The sequence below is a fragment of the Carcharodon carcharias genome, chromosome 8 (genome assembly GCF_017639515.1).
Source record: "Carcharodon carcharias isolate sCarCar2 chromosome 8, sCarCar2.pri, whole genome shotgun sequence".
Classification (NCBI taxonomy): domain Eukaryota; kingdom Metazoa; phylum Chordata; class Chondrichthyes; order Lamniformes; family Lamnidae; genus Carcharodon; species Carcharodon carcharias.
This window is the reverse complement of record NC_054474.1, coordinates 13875553-13898724: the sequence shown is the minus strand read 5'-3', so window position 1 is coordinate 13898724 and position 23172 is coordinate 13875553. Positions and strand designations below refer to the sequence as shown.

Sequence of the window (23172 nt, the reverse complement as noted above, 5' to 3'; positions counted from 1 at the left end):
GTCAGCCTTTGGCGATTGGCCTTCATAAGGGAGATGGTGGCGTAGTGATAATGTCGCTGAACTAGTGATCCAGAGGACGTGGGTTCAAATCCCACCATGGCAGCTGGTGGAATTTAAATTCAATTAATAAAACCTGGAAGTGAAAGCTAGTCTTAGTCATGGTGACCATGGTGCTTGTTGTTAAAAACCCATCTGGTTCAAGGGAGGGAAATCTACCATCCTTACCTGGTCTGGCCTACATGTAACTCCAGACCCACAGCAATGTGATTGACTCTTAGCTGCCCTTTGAGATGACCTCAATTCAAGGGCCATTAGGTATGGGTAACAAATGCTGGCTCACATTTCGTGGAAGAATAAAGGAATGAAAGCCATTAAGCATCCTTAATTGGCAATATGCCAAGCCAAGTCCACCTCTGGGGGTAGGATGGCACTGGCAAACTGGCGTTAAATTTCTCGCCCACTAGCCTCTGTGCTCCCCACACACTGTAATGAAAATCCAAAGTTTGTGCCTCAACCTCTTTTCCTGTGTGTTTGGAATATAAACTCTCCCTACAATATCCACTTCCAGTCTCTCAGATCTTTTTTTCAGCAATACTCAAGCTCTGTGCCACCAAACGACCTTTTCTGGTTTTTTTTTTGTGTTTGTTTCTCAAGGTTTATTTTCGCGGTGAAGCAGTGGGCACCTGGTACCAGGAGTACGCTCGATCTGCGGGGCTGATGAGGATGGTGATGATTTTGGCCTTCGGAAGCAGAGTCGCGGCTCGTTTCGGGGTCACCTCAGAATCAAAGTAATTCGCACTCTTCTCAAAGAGGAAATCCGAGCTTGTGTTGGAAGGAACAGGGAAAAAATCCATGTACCTGTACGGAGGGAGAAAACGGGAAACAGTCACATTAGGAAAGTAGAGAGGCGTCTGTTGTGTCATAGCCTCAAGGGGCCATTGCATTCTCCCTTTCTCTTCAATTCTCTCTTGTTCTCTCTGACTCAGCTGATGTATAGAACTCCCGTAACGTCTGACTAATTATTTGTCATCCCTGACTCTAAATAAGGCCAGGAAATCCCCTTGTGTGTTCTAGCTCGATCGTTGAATGTACTCATGGCCAAGTTAGACAGATTTTTGATCTACAGACGAGTCGGGGGCGGGGTGGGGAGCAGACAGGAAAGTGCAGTGCAGATCCAACAAGCTCAAGAAGCTTGACACCATCCAGGACAAAGCAGCCCGCTTGATTGGCACCCCATCCACAAACATTCACTCCCTCCACCACTGATGCAAAGTGGCAGCAATGTGTACTGTCCGGAAGATACACTGCAGGAATTCACCAAGGCTCCTTAGACAGCACCTTCCAAACCCACGACCACTAGAAGGACAAGGACAAGGCCAGCAAACACATGGGAGCGCCACCACTTGGAAGTTCCCATCCAAACCACTCACCATCCTAACTTGGAAATATATCGTCGTTCCTTCACTATTGCTGGGTCAAAATCCTTGAACTCCCTCCCTTCTCAAGGGCAATAAGGGATGGGCAATAAATGCTGGACTAGCCAGTGACACCCACATCCCATGAATGAATAACCAAAAAGTTAATGCCATAATCAAATCAGCTATGAACTTATTGAATGAAGCAGGGTCGGTAGGGGAGGTGGGTGGGACAAATTACCTACTCTGACTTCTATTTCTTACGTTCCTACTCACTAACCTGCAGTTTTCCTGGACCTTACGATCTTCCGGGTTGGAGGGTTTCCTATTGGCACCCCAGTTTTGATAGCCCACTCACCGTCCTTAATTGGATGGTGAGCCTGCCCTTTGGCCTCTAATTGGCCAATTAAATAAGCCCAGCAATTACAAACCAGTCAGTTTAACTTCAGTGGTGGGCATGATTCTAGAAACAATAATTCACATGGAAAAATATGGGTTGATAAGGGAAATCCAGCATGGATTTCCAAAGGGGGATTCGTGTTTAACTGACTTGCTGGAGTTTTTTTGTAGAGTTAACAGAGAGGGTTGATGAGGGTACTGCTGTTGGTGTGGTGTACATGGACTTTCAAAAGGCATTTGACACAGTGCCACACGACAGACTTGTGAGAAAAGTTATTGTTCATGGAATAAAAGGGACAGTAGCAACATGGATACAAAATTGGCTGAAAATAGGAAGCAAAGAGTAATGGCCAATAAGTATTTTTCAGGCTGGAGGAAGGTTTGTAGTGGAGTTCCCCAGGGGTTGGTACTGGGACCCTTGCTTTTCCTGATATACATTAATGATCTAGATCTTGGTATGCAGGGGACAATTTCAAAGTTTGTGGATGATACAAAGCTTGGGAGCATTGTAAACTGCGAGGAGGAGTGTGTAGAATTTCAAGAGGACATAGACAAGTTGTTGGAATGGGCAGATAGGTGGCAGATGAAGTTCAATGTGGAGAACCGTGAGGTGGTTGGAAGAAAATAGGCAGACAACATAAATTAAGGGCTGAAATTTTGAAAGCGGTGCAGGAGCAGAAAGACCTGGGTATACATGTGCATAGATCATTGAAGGTGGCAGGACAGGTGGAGAGAGCAGTTAATAAAGCATATAGTATCCTGGGCTTTATTAATAAGGGCATAGAGTACAAGAGCGGGAGATTATGCTGAATTTATAAAAGATACTTGTAGATTGCAGCTGGAGTATTGTGTACAGTTCTGGGCGCCACATTATAGGAAGGATGTGTGAACACATTGGACAGAGTGCAGAAGAGGTTTACAAGAATAATTCCAGGGATGAGAAACTTCAGCTATGAGAATAGATTGGAGAGGTTGGGACTGTTCTCCTTGGTGAGAAGACAGCTAAGAGGAGATTTGATAGAGATTTCAAAATCATAAGGGGGTTGGACAGAGTAAATAGGGAGAAGTTGTTCCCACTCATAAAAAAAGATCAGGAATGAGAGGGCACAGATTTAAAGTGATTTGCAAAAGAAGCAAATGCGTGACCCGAGAAAAAACTTTTTCACACAACAAGTGGTTCGGGTCTGGAACGCACTGTCTGGAAATGTGGTGGAGGCAGGTTCAATCGAGGCATTCAAGAGGGCAACAGATGATTATTTGAATAGAAACAATGTGCAGGGATACGGGGAAAAGGCAGGGCAATGGCACTAGGTCACAACGCTCATTTGGAGAGCTGGGTGCAGATACGACGGGCCGAATGGCCTCCTTCGGTGCTGTTAAAATTCTGTGATCCTGTGAATTTGGGGAAAATCACAGGTTGGTGACTGTTTCTTGCACAGCGCACGTTTCTGACCCCCATTTGAGTCTGACTGCGGAGTCCTGAAGCCCACCGGGAAAACTGTGTCCACAGAGAGATGAGGTGAAATTGCTTTGGAATCCCTACCTCAGGATGCTCAGTCATTGAGTATATTCAGGACTGAGATCGATAGATTCTTTGGACTCCAAGGGAATTAAGCAATAGTGGAGTTGAGTAAAAGATCAGCCATGACCTTTCTGAATGGCAGATCAGTCTCAAGAGGTCAACCTGCTCCTGGTTTCTTCTTAGAAAAACATTAACTATCTTTTTTTCAGATTGATGGACCCGCTGTATATTTGCAGCATTTTCTGTGTGTATAATACAAGGGGACCCAAATACCTTATGAGTATACAACACAAAGTAGGGAAATATTACCACATGAGCTTATTGTTTACAGCTGACTAGCACTGCAGCATCTCATCAAGGCTGCTTCGATGGCACCTTCCAAACCCAAAACCTCTGCCATCTAGAAGGACCAGGGCAGTAGATACATGGGAACACCACCTCCTGGAAGTTCCCTTCCAAGCTGCTCACCATCCTGGCTTGGAAATATATATCGTCGTTCCTTCACTGTGGCTGGGTCAAAATCCTGGAACTCCTTCCCTAATAGCACTGTGGGTGTACCTACACCACACGGACTGCAGCGTTTCAAGAAGGCAGCTCACCACCACCTTTTTAAGGGCAATTAGGGATGGGCAACAAATGCTGGCCCAGCCAGCGAAGCCCACATCCCGTGAACAAATAAATAAAAATGCGGTGTAGGCTCAAGCAAGTAATAATTTGCAACCATACAGCACATAGGAATATCACAAAATGTTTCGCAAATAGGCTGGGACACAGAGCTGGAAGGGATTCACCAGAAGAGGTGAAATTGGCCAAAGAGTTGGAGTTTTTTTTAAAAAAGGTGGGGAGGTTTATAGGGAGATCCACAAGAAGGAGCAGACTGAACTTTCTGCCATTAATGTTTGGGGTGAGGGAAGAGCTAGGGCCTAGGAAAATGCACAGAATATCAGCAATGTTGTCTCCGCATTGATTGGTTTAGCAACCTGGATGCTCTCAGACACCTTGTTGGTTAGTACAGTGTAATGATTTCCATCAGTCACACCTGATATATCTTGTAGCTCTTAGTCCAAAAGGGCTGGCAATATATCTGAAAAACCACTGCACAGGAACAGGAGTAGGCCATTTGGCCCTTCGAGCTTGTTCTGCCATTTTGACAGCCTTTGCCTATCCGTATTCTCATTCGTAACTATATGCCCTTTCTTTAATCCCCTTATTTAACAAGTAAGTGTGTGTCTCCCTTTTAAACGTCCCTATGTTCATAGGCTTCTGGATTTGCGCTCTCTGCAGACTCTCAACCATTTTTGTGAGGAAATGCCTTTGGATTTCTTTCTGTCTAGCTTGGCTCAAATTTTTAAAAAAAGCGTTCCAAAATATACACATCCAGTTATTTTCAAGTCAAGTTTCATAACCAAAGACAGGGCTACAATTCCATTTTTAATGTGACTCAGTGTGGACGGGAGTGTAAGGCACACTCTTCCTTTGCTGTCTTACCAGTCAATGCCCTTGTGATAGTTCGGACCATTAAAGAACTGCAACTCCTCAAAGCTGTCTGGGTTTGGAGAATTACTGGTGACATCTGGGTGCATAGTGAGGAAAAGGTAGAGAGCTGTGGTACCTGGGGGGAGAGAGAGATTGTTGTTACCTACGGTGACGTGGTGAAGCTTCATGCAAATGTGTAACTAAATGGGGGCGGCTGTGATTCAAAGCACAATTCCCATGTCTCCTCAGCTACTTTCATTGCGGTTCCCGATCCAAGCAAAATACTCAACCAGTGTGAAGGCCAACAGATCACCACCCACATATTCACATTTTCAATAAACTAGTTGTTGCTAGCTCACTGTCTAAAGCTGCTAAAGGCTAAGGCACCACACCCTCTGCTCTCTCCCCGACCTCCTGCGTGTTTCCTGCATTGTTTTTTCTTTCGAACTTCTAGCATCTCTGTTCCCTTCTCTTTTGCTCACATTGCCAGTTTGAATGGAGCAGGCCTTTGGCTTCAAGTAGCAGAGTCAGAAGGATTGAGTTCAAGCAGAGATCGGGTTGCCGATTCTGAATAACGGGGGTATCTGTGTCCGATGGATGTTACCTCACCCTGCTCTTGGTGAAGGCCCGCCTTGGAGAAAATACTCCACAGGCTAAATCCATGAGGAGGGCATCGGAAAACACCCCTTAGACACTATTCCTGCGCAGGTGGCTCACACATGGAAGTTGAGTTGGCAGAACACAAAGGGTGGGCTAATAGTCCTGATTGTTTGCACATCGCCATTTTCACAATAGGCCACTTTCAGAATTGTGGTTTACTTTTAACGGCTCTGTGACAGAGTGAGGGGTAGTAATTCTAACCCCGAAGGAATGGAGAGAGGAGAGGGGTTTAAAAATGGGATCCCCGCCTCCACTTGAAGCTTTAACAGAGGTGGTGACTGACCTGCTTTCTGAAGTGAGTCTGTCATTAAAATATTTTAATGAAACGCAGTGTCCATGATTTTATTTGGGCTCCATATTTAACGCTGGCCAGCAGTTATTTCCTGGGCTTCAGGAAACCCGTCAGCTGAAAGGAGGTGAGAACGGCTGCATGGAAGGGTTAGGTTTATTTGCAGGGCGGCTTGTGGTCCAGGAGGAGCTAGACTGTTTTCCCCCAGCCCCTTAGGTTTACTTGCTTCCACTCCTGTAATCGCACCCCAAACCCCCACCCCAATCAATTTCCCCTCCATTGACTGCCCAGATTCCCCCGATGTCTAAACCCCAGCTCTGTGGCCTGGTGCCCCAGGTTTACCCATCCAACAGTCAGCTAACCTCCCAATCTGCCTGGCAACAGGCATGGAGTCAAAAAAAAAATTAAAAGGAATCATGCCAGTGCTGAGATATTATATCTGTTCCTTCCTCTTCACATCAATCTTGATAAGCTGGATACTAACAGATTGAGGGAACAATTGATTGAAAGTTAATTATTTTAAGCTGTTTTTATAAATAAACAGACAATGGGTACAAGCTCTCACAATAAAGATGGGTTAATGCACTTTTGTACAGAATGCTTGATTTGATCACTGAAATTTTCAGGATGCAAGATGTGCACTCGATACTATTACAGTAACAGGACAATGTCTTCTTGCACTTATAACTTGACTTGATCCACCACCTTCAACAATCACTCCCTCCACCACCGACGCACAGTGGCAGCAGTGTGTACCATCTACAAGATGCACTGCAGAAACCCACCAAGGCTCATTCGACAGCACCTTCCAAACCTGCGGCCTCTACCATCTAAAAGGACAAGGGCAGCAGACACATGGGAACACCACCACCTAGATGTTCCCCTCCCAGCTACTCATCATCCTGACTTGGAAATATATTGGCCGTTCCTTCACCATCGCTGGATCAAAATCCTGGAACTCCCTCCCTAACAGCACTGTGGGATTCCCTTTACCACATGGATTGCAGCAGTTCAAGAAGGCAGCTCACCACCACCTTCTCAAGGGATGGGCAACAAATGCTGGTCTTGCCAGCAACACCCACATTCAATGGGAGAATTAAGGAAAAGGAAAGGATCATTAACTTTGGCAAGACTTTAGAAGGCAGATTTCTAGAAAATTACCTCATGCCCCAGGTTTTTTCAGTCTCTCTCAGGTCCAATCTATTTATACTATAACTTATCTGGAACTTGCCATCTGTGTTAAATCCCAAAACCTCGTTCACCTACCACCCCTCTCCTGGCTGGATTATCTCTCTGTCCATCAACTTCAAAATCGACATTCTTCTCTCAAATCCCTCTCAAGCTTTCCTCTGCCTCAACAATGCTGCCTTCCCTAGGCTAGATTGCACCTTCTGTTCTTCCAACACTGGCCTGCTGTGTAATCACCCCCACCCTCCCCGCTCCCTGTGCCCCCCCCACCAACTTTACCATGATCTAGAGAGCCTCCAACCATCTTGGCACCTCACTTGAATTCTCTCTTCAAGAAGCCACTTTAGTACTTATCTCTCTGTGACCACTTTAATATTTATCTCCCTGCGGTCACCTCTCTAATCCCCTACTTCTGCTCAGCGATGGGTCCAAGCTGTGAAGCCAGGGGGTAGTTTGCTACGTTTTAAAGGCATTGATGAGAAGGTATTTCCACTCACGACCTTCTTAACATGTACTTGGTGTGTGTACTGGGTTATGGCGCGCTCCCCAACTTGCAATTTCACGTTCATTCAAATTGAAAGACAGAAGAAAATCATAAGCTGAGGACGTGTAATTTTGTGACCTGTTAATTCCAGCAAGCACGAAATATGCCCTTTAATATAAATTCTCATTGAGTTCACTTATTGATTTAACTGGGATGAATGGTAATTAGCATCTATGACAGTTACTGCTGGATGGCTTTAATTAACCCACTTGACACCATTATGAAGCCACCTCAAAATAGTGGCTTTTCACATCTGTTGAGGCTAGAATTCCACAAACAGCTGGGAAAGGGAGGAGCACATATTTCCAGAGTGCTAATGCCCAGCCTGACATTTGTTAATAAATGCACAGACCCTGATAGAGAAATCCAGCTGCTAGCAGTTGTCCCTCAGGTTCGATCCTGCACTGTTGTATTTTAGCCAAGTCAAGCTGCAAGAGGGAAACGCCCCAATTGCTGGCGAGTGGGAGAAAAGCAGCCTTTCCTTTTCAAACTAAAGAGGAAATGATTCCCCAATAACCCGAGGAAAGGATCAAAGTCCGAGAGTTTGATTCCCAATCTATGCTGAGTTAATGTAACTCAGCTGGGGCAGCCACTCGAGAGAGAAAAGGCATTTAACCACAACGAGAGCTCCCATTTTAAGTCACTATCCAGTGATCACTGCTGGAAAGTCGGCACACGTTGGCTTTTCGATATGAATGGATCAGGCTCCAAGGCACTGCCCACACTCACTGTCCAATCTCAGTCTAGAGCTGCCAGCACCCAGAAACTCTCTCACCGTGGGGGGAATATTTTGACGTTTCTATTCATTCACACTCATCAGGGACCTTGTTCGACCAGGATCAGTCTCCTTTTCCTAGGCAGCCCCTCAGGATCGAGGGCAACTTGTTTCCGGTCTGTTCCGGTGGGTTCTGAGGTGGCGCAATGTGCAGACTCTGCCACGTGCGGGGGCAGGAGGTGCTTTAAGGGTTGGGTCGATGGGTTGTTTGGAGGTCTGTGCGCTCCCTCCAACGCCTCGATTTCGCCTCTCTACGCTCCTGACAAAGTCCCGCGACGTGTTTGACGAACGAGGCTTCTCCATGTCGGTCAGTCACAGGCCAGGGTCTCCCCATGAGTCGACGGGGATGTCGGACCTCTTCAGGGGGATGCTTTGAGGACATCCCTGAAGTGTCTCCGCTCTCCTCCTGGGAGTCTCCTGCCACGATTGAGTTCCGAGTAGAGCAGATGCTTCAAGTCTGGCGGGGCGGGAGTACAGGTGACATGTCGCGCCCAGCGGAGCTGGTTTAGAGTGATCAGCGCCCCGACACTGGGGTTTGTAATGTCATTCTGAACTTCGCTGCAAGCTGGATGCCCAGTGTGTGCGGTGAAGCCAGTCAGTCTGCAGGCTACATAACATGGACAACGCTACTTATTGGCCCATAACTTCCGAGTTCTAGGCAGCGTATCTGGGGTGGTACCGCAAAGATACACAGGGGAAACCACCCCCTCCCCCCACCCCACTCACCCCAGAAGTTCCAACGTCAGGATTACACAGCAACTGCCCGGGAAGTTCAAACTTCCCAAGAGCAACTGCCCTGCACTATACACCATCCGGAAATGTGATTCATATCACAAAGTTCGGATGGTTCTGACTCTTACAGCAACAGTTACCCAGAAGAAGTTAGAGGAATTAAAACTGTTTCTAGCTTCTGATAGCAATGACCCACCTCGAAACCCCCATGGGACTTCCCCCAGCACTCCCACCCACTACAGGACACAGGGCATGGGCCACATAACCCCCCCCCACCACTACTCCACAATGCCACCCCGCCCTCCCCAACACCGAGTACCCCCCGTCACTCTCCTGACTCCCCCCACTCCCCCCACCCCCCCGCCATGGGCCAGTGGATTCACCCCTGATCCCCACGGGCCATGGGACTGCCCCCACCAAGTACCCCATGACACCCCCGAGCCCCCATGAGACACCCTGATTACCCTCACCTCTACCCGGGTACACCCCCAACACTCGATTAACGCCCCCCCAATCACCCGAGGAACCTCCCCAACCCCCTGCAGCACCTACCGACTACACTCCCACTGCTCCCAAGTACATCTCCACTTCTCTGAATACACCCCAACCCCCAAATGTCCTCCCCACCCTGAACTACACCCCCAACTGCCCTCCCCACCCCTGGACTATACCCCCAACTGCCCTCCCCAGCCCGCTGACTGCAACCCTACCCCTTCCGACTGCCCTCCCCAACCCCCTGGTTGCCCTTCCCACACCACAACGCCCACCCCTCTACTGACCACCCAACCATGACCCACTGACCAGCCCCTCACTGTCCACCTGACCAACCCCACCTGACCATGCCCTACTGACCAAATGACCACACAAACCCTTTACCCACTGACCATCCCCTACTGTCCACCCCCACCCCGCCACTGCCCATGACCACCTAATCCCTCCCCCCGCCCCGCAACCCATCCAACCCATCTCCACTTACCTTATAAACTTACCTTCTCCCTAGCTTCTCAGCGGCTGCCCCAAAAACTTATCTGCTTTAGGGCAGCTGGTGCCATAAAAAGGGGGCAGCAGCCCTGGGCCAAAGGCCCTGGGAACCCTCTGTGCCGCACCTTCCTCCCCCCGGCCTGAGATGGAAGGTCAGGGGAGATAGGAGCAGTTGGGACTTCCAGGTAAGTAACGGCAAGCGGAGTGGCAATCCACCAGAAGCCTCACGGCCCAATGTCTTCTGTTGCACGATACCTTTGTCCGTTCATCTCTCCTGTCCTCCAACCTGTCCCTGACCTTCTACGTCTCTCCAGCTGCCCCTCCCCCTTTTACAACAGCTTAAGACCCGTCGCATTTCTACATCGCTCCAGCTCTGAGGAAGGGTCACACGGACTCGAAGCGTTGACCATGTTTCTCTCTCCACACAGGCTCTGCTGAGCTTTTCCAGCATCTTCTGTTCTTACTTAGAACAGAGATGAGGAGAAACTTCTTTAGCCAGAGAGCGGGGAATCTATGGAATTCATTGCCACAGAAGGCTGTGGAGGCCAGGTCACTGAGTGTATTTAAGACCGGGATAGATAGGTTCTTGATTGGTAAGGGGATCAAAGGTTACGGCGAGAAGGCGGGAGAATGGGGTTGAGAAACTTATCAGCCATGATTGAATGGCGGAGCAGACTAATTTCTGCTCCTATGTCTTATTTCAGATCTCCAGCATCTGCAATATTTTGCTTTTGTTGGCCCCGAGCCTCGGAAGACTGGCAGTCACCTGCCGGATTGCTACCCCGCCTCCTTTTCACTTACCCAGCTCTGGGGCTGCACGTTTCTCGGCCTTGACCCCCATCCTGGGCCTGGGGAGAAAGGTGCAGAGCAGCAACACCGGAATGCTACCAGTGCAGGGCAGCAGTGTCAGGGTTGAGTGAGGCCACGCACCCTTTCTGACGGCGTGAGCTGCTGTAAAGCAAGTGAGTTTAAAGGTCCCAGCTGCTTTGACAGGAGGGGAGGTAAGTGGGTACGGTGGGTCAGCAGGGAGGTTTGGTGGGGGGAGGGGGTGGCGGAGGGGGGAGTGGGGGTCTTGGGTAGTTGGTGGGGTGGTCATAGACAGGGGTGGGGGGGCGGGGGGGGGTCGGGTAGATAGGGGGTTGGTTGGTCGGGGGTGGTTATCAGGGTTGTGGGGGTGGTAGTTGGGGGGAGGGGAGGGAGTGGGGTGGTGGTCGGGTGGTGTGGGGGTGGTAGTCGGGTGGGTAGTAGTTGGGGAGAGGGGAGGGAGTGGGGTGGTAGTCAGGGGGTGTGGGGGTGGTAGTCGGGTGGGTAGTAGTTGGAGGGAGGGGAGGGAGTGGGGTGGTAGTCGGGGGGTGTATGGGGGTGATAGTCAGATGGGTAGCTGGGGGGAGGGGAAGGAGTGGGGTGGTAATCTGGGGGGTGTGGGGGTGGTAGACAGATGGGGAGTAGTCGGGGGGAGGGGAAGGAGTGGGGTGGTAATCGGGGGGGGTGTAGGGATGGTAGTCAGGGGGTAGTAGTCGGGGGGAGGGGAGGGAGTGGGGTGGTAGTTGGGGGGGTGTGGGTGTAGTCAGATGGGCACTAGTCGGGCGGAGGGGAGGGAGTGGGTTGGTAGTCGGGGAGGGTGTGGGGGTGATAGTTGGTGGGTAGAAGTTGGGGGGAGGGGAGGGAGTGGGGTGGTAGTCGTGAGGGGTAGAAGTTGGGGGGAGGGGAAGGAGTAGGGTGGTAATCAGGAGACTGTGCTTTTTGTAACCATCACATGTCTTAAAGTGCTTTGCAACCAATGAAGTACTTTTTGAAGTGTAAAAACTTTTGCAATGTTGGAATTATGGCAGTCAGGATGTGCACAGCAAGCTCTCCCAAACGGCGCTGTGATAATGGCCAGACCATCTGTTTTAGTGATGATGATTGAGGGTTGAATACTGGCCCAGGACGCCAGGAATAACTCCCCTGCTCTTCTTCAAAACAGTGGCCAAAGTGTCTTTTAAATGCACCCGAGCAGGCAGATGGGGCCTTGGTTTAACATCTGATCTGAAGACAGCTCATCCAACAGTGCAGTGCTCCCTCAGTACTGCACTGGAGCATCAGCCTAAATTTTTGTGCTCAAGCTCTGGAGCAGGACTTGAACCCAGAACCCTGTGACTCAGAGGTGAGCGTGCTACCACACTGCTAGGAGCCTATTTTGACTCCCAAATAGTTGGGTGGGATTAGAAGTGCAAATATGTAGACAGATTTCTGAGTGCAAAAACAACAGAGCAGTAATCGTTGGGGACTTCAAATACTCTGATATCAATTGGGACACGAACAGTGTGAACTACATTCAAGAGAACCTTTTAACCAGCACGTAACAAGCCCAACGAGAACGGGCGCAATTCTAGATTTAGTCTTAGGAAATTAAGCTGGCCAAGTGGATAAAGTAGCAGTGAGGGACCATTTTGGAGATAGTGACCATAATACAGTTAGATTTAGCATCATTGTGGAAAATGACAAAGAAAGAACAGGAGTAAAAGTTCTAAACTGGGGGAAAACAAATTTTACAAAACTGAGAGGTGAGCTGGCGAGAGTGGATTGGATACAGCTATTGAGAAGGAAAAGCTGTGTCAAATCAGTGGGAGACTTTCAAAGATGAGATTCTACACGGTGTAGACAAGCCCCCACAAAGAAAAAGGATGGTACTGCCAAATCTAGAGCCCCCTGGTTATCCAGGAGCACACAGGCCAAGACAAAGCAGAAAAAGAAAGCTTATGACAGCCACAAAAGACTGAATACTGTAGAAAGCCTAGAGGAGTATAGAATGTACAGGGGTGAAGTAACAATGGAAATTAGGAAAGCAGAGAGAGGATACGAAAAAATATTGGCAGGTAAAATCAAAGAAAATCCTAAGATGTTTTACCAGTACATTAAGAGCAAGAGAATAGCTAAAGAAAGGGTAGGGCCTATCAGAGATCTACATGGTAGCTTGTGGGTTGATGCAGAAGACGTGGGCAGGGTTGTCAATCAGTATTTTGAGCGATGATGCAGACATTCCAATTGAAGAGGAGGAGAGTGAAAGATATGATAAGCATAGTGAGATAGGAAGTACAGGAGGGACTGGCATCCTTGAAGGTGGATAAATCACCAGGGCCAGGTGGATTGTATCCCAGGCTGTTGAAGGAAGCCAGAGAGGAAATAACGGATGCTCTGCGGATCATTTTCCAACCCTCACTAGATACAAGCGAGATCCCAGAGGATTGGAGGTCTGCAAACATTGTTCCATTATTTAAAAAGGGTGTAAGGGATCGGCCAGAAAATTTATAGGCCGGTCAGTCTGACTTTGGTGGCAGGCAAATTATTGGAATCAATTCTGAGAGACAGGATAAACTATCACTTAGAAAGGCACTGATTGATCAGGGATCGTCAGCATGGTTTTGTTAGGGGAAGATCGTGTCTTACTAACTTAATAGAATTTTTTAAGGAAGTAACAGGAAAGATTGCTGAGGGTAGTGCAGTAAATGTTGTCTACATGGATTTCACTGAGGCTTTTGATAAGGTCTCATATGACCACATGGTCAGGAAAATGAGATCCCATGGGATACTGGGGAAGGTGGCAGGTTGGGTCCAAAATTGGCTCAGTGACAGGAAACAAAGGGTAATGGTCGATGGATGTTTTTGTGAATGGAAAACGGTTTCCAGCGGTGTTCCACAGGGCTCAGTGCCAGGGCCCTTGCTGTTTGTTGTAGATATTAATGATTTAGACTTAAATGTGGAAGGCATGATTGGGAATTTTGCAGATGACACAAAAACTGGCCATGTTGCTGATAGTGAAAAGGATAGCTGTCGACTTCAGAATGTTATCAATGGTTTGGCTGAGGGGGTGGAAAAGTGGCAAATGGAATTGAATCCAGAAAAGTGTGAGGGAATGCATTTGGAGAGGGCAAATGAAGCAAAGGAATACTCAATAAACAGGAAGTTATTCGGAGGGGTTGAGGAAGGAGACTTTGAAGTTGGCAGGACAGATGGACAAAGCGGTCAAGAAAGCAAATGGAATGCCTTCCTTTATTGGGTGAGGTACTGAATACAAAAGCAGGGATGTGACGCTGGAACTGTATAAAACGCTGGTCAGGCCACAGCTGGAACTTTGTGTACAGTTCTGGTCACCAAATTACAGGAAGGACGTAATTGCTCTGGAGAGAGCGCAGAGGAGATTTACAAGAATGTTGCCAGGGCTTGAAAATTGCAGCTATGAGGAGAGATTGGGTAGGCCTGAGTTGTTTTCCTTAGAACTGAGGGGGCTGAGGGGTGACCTAATTGAGGAGTACAAAATTATGAGGGGCCTAGACAGGGTAGACAGGAAGGACTTGTTTCCCCTGGCTGAGGGGTCGATTACCAGGGGGCACAGATTTAAAGTGATTGGTACAAGGATTAGAGGGAACATGAGGAAAAGTTTTTTCACCCAGAGGGTGCTGGGTGTCTGGAATTCGCTGCCTCAATTGGTGGTTGAGGCTGAAACGCTCAACTCATTTAAAAAGTACCCTGGATCTGCATCTGAAGTGCTGGAACCTGCAAGGCTACAGACCAGGTGCTGGATTAAAATGAGCGGCTGGTTTCTTTTTTCTCTCTTTTTGGCCAGTGCAGATGCGAGGGGCTGAATGGCCTCTTCCTGCTTCATTACATTTCTATGGTTATATGGCTGACCCCCAAAACCTTTGGCAGCCAGACTGGGAACTGCTCCGTCACACAGTGAATTTCCCGCCCCAACAGCCTGGTTTGGTCCCCGGGTCTCACAGGAAAATTGCACAGCTGCAGCAGTGGAAATCTGCCCCACCCCCCAACCACCCAACAGGACCTCTCCCAGCAAAACCAGGAAACGCTTTTGAACTGATTCTGGCCTGCAACAAACCAGAACGAGGCGGTACAACTCATCGCACGCAGCGTTTTTACAGCCAATGGACGCAGGAGTCTTTCATCACATTGGTCTAGGCTGGATTGTCACCACACCACTGAAAATGGATGCAAAGCAGGATTTTGTCTCAAGACAATGGCCGGGATTTTCCGACTCCGCCCACCGTGGGGACCTTCTGGTCCCGCCGAGGGTCAGTGGAATTTTGGCCGGCCCGCCGCAGACCAGAAAATTCCAGCCCATGCCTATGGCTCCCCCCACCTCCAAAGCAATATTGAGGAGGGGGTTGAGAGTACACAAGAGCACTGACCAAGCATGGGCCTTCAGAGCTATTGGGTGCCGTATGCCTTCCAGGAACCAGGTCAGTCCCTCTTGGTCAAGAATTGATGTGTGGTGTGAGGCAAATTATAACAACCAATCAGCATCCTTTTCTCATGCAGTATAAATTGTTGTTCCCTTTGAAATTTGGTATTCTTGCATCTGTCCTGATGGGTGCAAGATGGAATGATTCAACAGCTCGTCTCCTTTTCTGCAGTACTCAAGAATTATACATTTTTATGTAACAAGGAGAGAGAAAAGTTACCATTAAAAACTCCTGGACCTTGGGGTTTATACTATTACCTGACTTTTGGGGTCCTATAATAAGTAGTTTTGGAAGTCTATCACATGTCTTTTCTTTTGACCAGATGTCTTTGTGCCTCCTATCTTCGCAAGGATCCTGAAAAGGAGCAGATAAGACATTCTTATCCCTGTGTGTAACGTGACCACACTGTGCGCTAGCTGCCCCCACCCCCATCCCCCAACCCCCCAACCCCCCAACCCCCCCAAAAAAAGGTGGAAATTAAAGCATCTGTGACTTTAATGTCTGTCGACTGGGGCTGTCCAGGGAAATCTGAATTTAATACAGGCTGTGTTCCCGGCATCGCATCAGCGATAGGATGTGGGAGGAGGTCAGCTGCTGGAGAGAGGGCAATGGGAGGCCAGAGGTTGGAGAGTGGGGGGGGCGGGGGTGGGGTGAAAATGCAGAATCCAGAAAAGGCGACCAGGAACACCATGAGTCACAGTGTCCACCCCCTGCCTCCCCAGCCCCTTTACCCCCAGTATAATGGACTGTATATAAACTGACTCCTCCGGCTTTCAACCCTTGAACAGGGATCCGAGTTGCAGTGTTAAGTCAGTGATATTCTCTGCTGAGTGCACAGAAATCAACAATGCGTCACTCACCAATACAGGTGTGGCAAACCGGAGTGGATACAACATAGGGACGTGAAACTGGATTAAATCACCACCCCTCGGAGGGTTGTAGGAGGTTACAGAGATAGGTGGGGTTGCCAACTGTGACTAAATGTATTCCTGGAGGTTTCATCATGTGACTTGCCCCCACGGTCCAGCCATTAGTATCCATCCTCCTGACGTACTCCCTTCCAACACCAATTGGAAAGCAAAAAGACTCATTACCCAATTGGATGATGCATGACTGTCAGACAAACAGTCTTAATATTCACCTCCCCACCCCCCCGCTTCAATATTTTTATATCTGGCAAAGAGAAATGTTCAAAGAAAATGACAAAAGGCAACAATCTGTTTCAATGCCCAGACAACCTTTCTCCAGGGTGGTACACAGCAGCGTCCTGGAGATTGATCTTCAATTCCTGGAGACTCTGGGCCAGTCCTGGAGAAAGGGGAGGACATTAATTGGAACAAGGTGCCTATGGAACTGAAGCAAAGCAGAACCAGCACCTTTAGGGGAGGAGAGCAAAGCAGAGGAGAGAAAAACATGATCTGGAAAACATCCGCTCAAGTGAATTGTCGCTTGTCTGCAAAGTTAAAGTATTTCCTTCCTCCTACACAATCTTGATGCGGTGCCCACAGTTCCAGTGCAGCAGTCACTAACCTGCCAGAGGGGGTCCCTCTCCTCGGGGAAGAGCTGGAAGTATTTCTGAGCGAGTTGGACGGGCGGGAGCGTCTGCAGCTTTAGGTTTGTCCAGCACTGCACGAAGCTGATCAGGTTCTTAAAGGTGTACAGACCCAGGCGGTCGTTCCCGTAGTTTGACAGATGGGTCATAAAGATGCTAATCTGGAAGGTGAGGGAAAGGGGATGATCAATAGCGGGCAGGGCCACTTTTAGACGCCACCCTATCTCCTGACAGGATTGGGGGATGGGGGAGGGGGAGGAGGGGGGGGTGGGGGGGGGCGGGGGGGGGGGGGGGGGGGGGGGGGGGGGGGGCGAGGGTGCTGAAAAGCTAGCCTTAGGTGGTCCCCAGCCGATACACGTGTCTCAAACGAGTCAACCCCCCCCCATCACAAAAGCGGGAAAAGGGAAAACCTGGAATTTTTTTTAAAAAGCTGAGCTCAGTGAGCTTTTGTTCTGACGTAGCTAACTGCTGTAAGCCACAAGTGAAACAGAGAGAGAGAGAGAGAGAGAGAGAGAACACTGTAGTTTAGTGTTACCCTCTCAATATAATAGGCCACCAGGAATGTGGAACTCGCAGCTTCTTTTTCCCTCCCACCATACTGTGGTCCCCGTTCAGCTTCTGTAACACTCCCCACCTTAGGAGGGGGTTATACTGACAGGAACATTCCCCTCAGGGACTGAGGAATGTGAGTTGCAAATCAGAACAAATTTAAACTGACAGCTGCGGTGTGGGGGGTGGGTTTTGGGGGTGGGGTGGTGAAAATTAGCAGAATGCTCTCAACGACTGACACTTACCCCGAGCTATGGCAAGTGACGGATTTAATCATCTTACCACAGTGGGCTTCTGATTGATTGAAAGGTGGACATGCGACCTTTAACCTGTGCCTAATAATTCTTAAGTCTAAAGACTCTTCCTGACATGAAACATAGCTGGAGCATAGGGGCAGTTTCTCCCAGGAGCAGCTCCTGTAAAATTACATCAAAATTACAAGACAGATTTGGCACAACCCAGTCCGTGTTGGTGTTGGTTTTCCGCACGAGCTGGTACCCTTGGTGCCTGCCCTCTTCCTATATCCCCTTTCTTCATCAGTCATCCCTCCAAACCCTTGTTAAATGCGCTGGTGGGCCAGAATTTTACTCACCCTTCAGAGATGGAAAGGGTGGCAAAATGATGTGGGAAGGTATTGGGGGGGGGTGGGGGGGGTAGTGGTGAATTAATAATGCGGGAAGGCATGGGGGGATGAATTAATAATGCGGGAAGGCATGGGGGGGTGAATTAATGATGTGAGAAGGCATTGGGGGGTGAATTAATGATGTGAGAAGGCATGGGGGGTGAATTAATAATGCGGGAAGGCATGGGGGGAGTGAATTATTGATGTGGGAAGGCATTGGGGGGGTTGAATTAACGATGCGGGAAGGCATTGGGGGGTGAATTAATGATGTGAGAAGGCATGGGGGGTGAATTAATGATGTGAGAAGGCATGGGGGGGTGAATTAATGGTGCGGGAAGGCATTGGGGGGTGAATTAATGATGTGAGAAGGCATGGGGGCTGAATTAATGATGTGAGAAGGCATGGGGGGTGAATTAATAATGCGGGAAGGCATGGGGGGAGTGAATTATTGATGTGGGAAGGCATTGGGGGGGTTGAATTAACGATGCGGGAAGGCATTGGGGGGTGAATTAATAATGTGAGAAGGCATGGGGGGTGAATTAATGATGTGAGAAGGCATGGGGGGGTGAATTAATGGTGCGGGAAGGCATTGGGGGGTGAATTAATGATGTGAGAAGGCATGGGGGCTGAATTAATGATGTGAGAAGGCATGGGGGGTGAATTAATAATGCGGGAAGGCATGGGGGGAGTGAATTATTGATGTGGGAAGGCATTGGGGGGGTTGAATTAACGATGCGGGAAGGCATTGGGGGGTGAATTAATGATGTGAGAAGGCATTGGGGGGTGAATTAATGATGCGGGAAGGCATTGGGGGGTGAATTAATGATGTGAGAAGGCATGGGGGGTGAATTAATGATGCAGGAAGGCATTGGGGGTGTTGAATTAATGATGCGGGGAAGCATGGGGGGTGAATTAATGATGCGGGAAGGCATGGGGGGGGGGTGAATTTCCTCCACCAAAGTATTTTTACAGTGGCAGGAATGTTGGAAGATTGGCCGCCACCTGAACCGCCACCCCCCACCCCCCACCCTCCTCCACCACCACCGATTCCCCCCCTCCCACCAACCCCAAGAATCGAACTGAGCCAATAAAATGACTAATTAAGGGCATGTCCCACCTCCATGGCCATTTGCTCCCACTGGGAGGACCTGACTCTGTTTGGGGAGACCACCAGGTGAAACCTGCCTCCCAGCAAGTTCCAAGGGTTGTGGGGTTGGGGGGGTGGGGGGGGGTCATCCAGCCCACTCACCCCCTCCATGAGGGAGCACAGCCACTGGGGTGCCCTCTCATCCTCCATCTGCAGGCCCAGCAACAGCCACCACAAGCAGGGGTGCTGTTGAGCTCTCAGCCCTCTGACTGGATGGCAGCCCTTTGCTGGGGGGGAGGGGGGAGGGGGAGGGGGTGGTGTGGTGGGTGGTGGGTCGCTGTCCTTCATCAGATGGCCTTTGCAGTGGCAGCTAACGGCCATACGTCTCCCCGGGTCCCAGTACACACTGAAACGGGGCCACTGCCTGCCTTTGGCTCCAGCGACGAGGCTTCTGCCATTTCCACAATATTCAGCCCATGGTGGGCAGAGCAGCGACAGACAGAATTCAACCTGGAAAAGTGTGAGATAATGCACTTGGGGAGGGCTGACAAGGCAAGGGATTACACTGTGAATGGTAGAACCCTGGAAAGTACTGAAGATCAGAGGCACCTTGGTGTACATATCCACAGATCCCTGAAGGTAGCAGGGCAGGTAGATAAGATGGTTAAGAAGGCATATGAGATACTTACCTTTATTAGCCGGGGTGTAGAATATAAGAGCAGGGAGGTTATGCTGGAACTGTATAAAACGCTGGTTAGGCCCACAGCTGGAGTAGTGTGTGCAGTTCTGGTCACCACATTATAGGAAGGATGTGATTGCACTGGAGGGGGTGCAGAGGAGATTCACCAGGATGTTGCCTGGGCTGGAAAGTCTGAGCTAGGGGGAAAGTTTGGATAGGCTGGGGTTGTTTTCCTTGGGGCAATGAAGGTTGAGGGGGGACCTGATAGAGATGAATAAGATTATGAGGGGCATAGATAGGGTGGATAGGAAGGCACTTTTTCCATTAGTAGAGGGGTCAATAACCAGGGGGCGTAGATTTAAGGTAAGAGGCAGAAGGTTAAGAGGGGAGCTGAGGAGAAATTTTTTCAACCAGAGGGTGGTGCGAGTCTGGAACTCACTGGGTGGGTGAGTCAGAAACTCTTGTAACATTTAAGAAGTATTTAGATATTCACTTGCATTGCCATAGCCTCCAGGGCTTGTCCCACCTCCATGGCCATTTGCTCCCACTGGGAGGACCTGACTGTTTGGGGAGACCACCAGGTGAAACCTGCCTCCCAGCAAGTTCCAAGGGCTGTGGGGTGGGGTGGGTGGGGGTGGGGGGGGGGGGTGGAAAATGGGATTAATGTAGTCAGATCTCCGTTGACTGGCATGGACACAATGGGCCGAATGGCCTCCTTCTGTGCTGTAAACGTCTATAAGTCTATGAGACCCCTACTTCACTCACTCACTCTCTAGTCTGTCACTGTAGCGGGTTACTAATTCATTTTATAGTGAATTCCATAGCCTCACAATCCTGTGTAAAAAAAGTTTCTGTTACTCTCTGTCCTAAATCTCTTATGTTTATTCTTATACCAAAGCCCCTAGGTCTACACCCCTTATTCAGCAGAAACAGTCTGTTTTAAACCACTCTGTCTCATCTCTTCATCAATCTTACACACTCATACCAAACTACCCCTTAATCTTCTTTGTTATAACTGGTAACAATCTCAGTGTTTCCCTCATAGTCATGAAGGAGTTAATAATCACACACATAGGCCAGCAAGGGTCCCAATGACAAGTGGGGAAGGGGTAACCCTTCCTCAGCTGTCTGAGGGACCTGGAGCCGCATTTTTTAAAAAAATATTCATTCACGGGATATGAGCTACGCTGGTTGGGCCAGCATTTATTGCCCATCCCGTGTTGCCCTTGAGAAGGTGGTGGTGAGCTGCCTTCTTGAACCGCTGTAGTCCATGTGATGTAGGTACACCCACAATGCTGTTAGGGAGGGAGTTCCAGGATTTTGATCCAGCGACAGTGAAGGAACGGTGATATATTCCCAAGTCAGGATGGTGAGTGACTTGGAGGAGAACTTCCACGTGGTGGTGTTCCCATCTTCCTGCTGCCCTTGTCCTTCTGGTTGTTAGTGGTTGTGGGTTTAGAAGGTGCTGTCTAAGGAGCCTTGGTGAATTCCATATACAGGGTGGCAACTGATTGGTTGCCATCAGGGCTGCCATCCCCTTTTAGGGCGGCCACCCCGCCCCAGGAGCTTCTGGCCAATCAGAGCGCTGGCAGCTCAGCAGCGCCACTGGGAGAAGTGGCCACTGATGGGAGTTGCACCTGGTAGAAGAGGACACCATGGGAAGGGTAGTGCTTTACTGACCCGGATAAGTGGAAACTCAGGGCATTGGGAGCAGTCATACAGGCCCTGGTGAGGAGGGGATAGGGTGGAGGTTGGGGTGAAAGGAAGTTGCCGCAGGGCTGATACCTTTGCCACAGGGACAGTCATTGACACAGTGGGCCCCAATAGGAGGGCACTTACCCCAACACTGCAACCCACCCCCTCCACCCAAGAGCTGGCTGGGAATCTGCTAGGGTTCACCGGGCAGACTCCTCACCCAGCAGTGGGCATAGCCAGCACTAGTAAAATGCCATCAAAATGTGGGAAGGGGCCTTTAATTGGCCACGTCAATGACTCAATTGGTCTCTGGGGTGGCCACTGGCAAGATGGCATGGCGGCACAACAGGGGTCTCCACTCCCTCCCATTTTTCCAGGCTATTTTATAGGCCTCCCTGCATTCTAGCCCATTCTCAGATGGGTGGTAAAATCCAGCCAATAGTTACTGGCAGGAATTCTATAGAATGACTGAACATTCTCACACAACAGGGAGTTGGAAGGTATGCTGTGCTCAGCTGTAGTTTGGCAGACAGCTTTACTTCCAGATCAAACTCCAATCAAGGGGGGCGACAGACAGCCAGATGACACTCAACCAATGATGTTTGAGCGAGTTATTTTTGGCGTTTGTTAACTTGGCGCAATGGCACAGTATTGCCTTTCTCGAGTCAGGCAGCCACAGTCTAGGGATCACACTGGATTAAGGAACTGTTCAACGGTTTAATTGATCTGTGTTTGATTACATTAGTCTGTTGATTGATCTATGTTAACCGTGCTTGATTGTTTAAGCCTGGGTACAGCCTCTGACATCTGAAGTGAGCAGAAGCTTCCAGCAAGGCCGGAGAAGCCAGAGCTGTGAACATGTGTGTAGAAACTAAAATAAAAGCAAAATACTACGGATGCTGGAAATCTGAAACAAAAACAGAAAGCGCTGGAAAAACTCAGCAGGTCTGGCAGCATCTGTGGAGAGAGAAACAGAGTTAACGTTTCAGGTCCAAAATGATTCTTCTTCAAAGGGGCCTAAAAGAGTTTTTCGAGTACTTCCTGTTTTTATCTATGTGTGTAGAAATCCTGTGACTGCTGAGATATTTTAACGCACTATAAATAAAACAATTGTAGACTTGGAACTAGGGTCAACTCTGCATTGCTCTGAGGTAAATCAGATATATAAAATATACAACAGATTAGAGGATGCGCAACAGGAATATGGTCATCGGAGTGCATTCAGGGTGACCAACTATGCCGGATTCTAAACATAATTCGGGCCTATGCCCTTCATACCAGGGTCTTTGAGTCCGAAGGACTTATTGTGAGTTTCTTTTTGTTTGTGTTTGGGGGATCTTTGAGTTTTGCACATGCACAGCACCATGATATTGGCAATGCCCCCCTTCACACCCCCCCACTCCTCCTCCCCTCCACAGTCTCACCAGCACTACCACCCTGCTCCAAGTCTCCCTTAGCTTGCCCCCCCCCCCCCCCACTGAGAGTTGATCACCCTGGGTGCATGCTGCATACAGAAAAATTCTTTGTCTAACATAATGTTTGGAGGAACGCACTTCAACTTGCTGGCAAAATGGGATGAATTTAGATTATTAAAAATACAGCTGTGCAAATTTGAAGTAGGTTTCTGCTAGGGTTATGTTTCATGATCTAATGACAATAGAAGGAACTTCCTGTGAACTTCAGTTGATATGGAAGTCACAGAATTTCTGGTGCGAGATTGATGAATGTTTCCCAGCTGTCTCTGGAATAAGGTGTGAACCTTGGTGT

The 23172-nt window shown here is 49.0% G+C and overlaps 1 protein-coding gene across 2 annotated transcripts in view; it reads right to left on the bottom strand.

The window, feature by feature from the left end:
- ndst1b (N-deacetylase/N-sulfotransferase (heparan glucosaminyl) 1b) overlaps positions 1 to 23172 on the bottom strand; it is a 434276-nt gene that overhangs the window by 42299 nt on the left and 368805 nt on the right. For both annotated transcript variants that reach the window (XM_041194511.1, XM_041194512.1), the window contains exons 8-11: positions 16752 to 16934; positions 15479 to 15575; positions 4825 to 4948; positions 684 to 858 (exon numbers count right to left, since the gene is read on the bottom strand). In XM_041194511.1, the coding sequence (XP_041050445.1) occupies positions 684 to 858; positions 4825 to 4948; positions 15479 to 15575; positions 16752 to 16934 (579 nt within the window). The remainder of the gene's footprint in view (positions 1 to 683; positions 859 to 4824; positions 4949 to 15478; positions 15576 to 16751; positions 16935 to 23172) is intronic.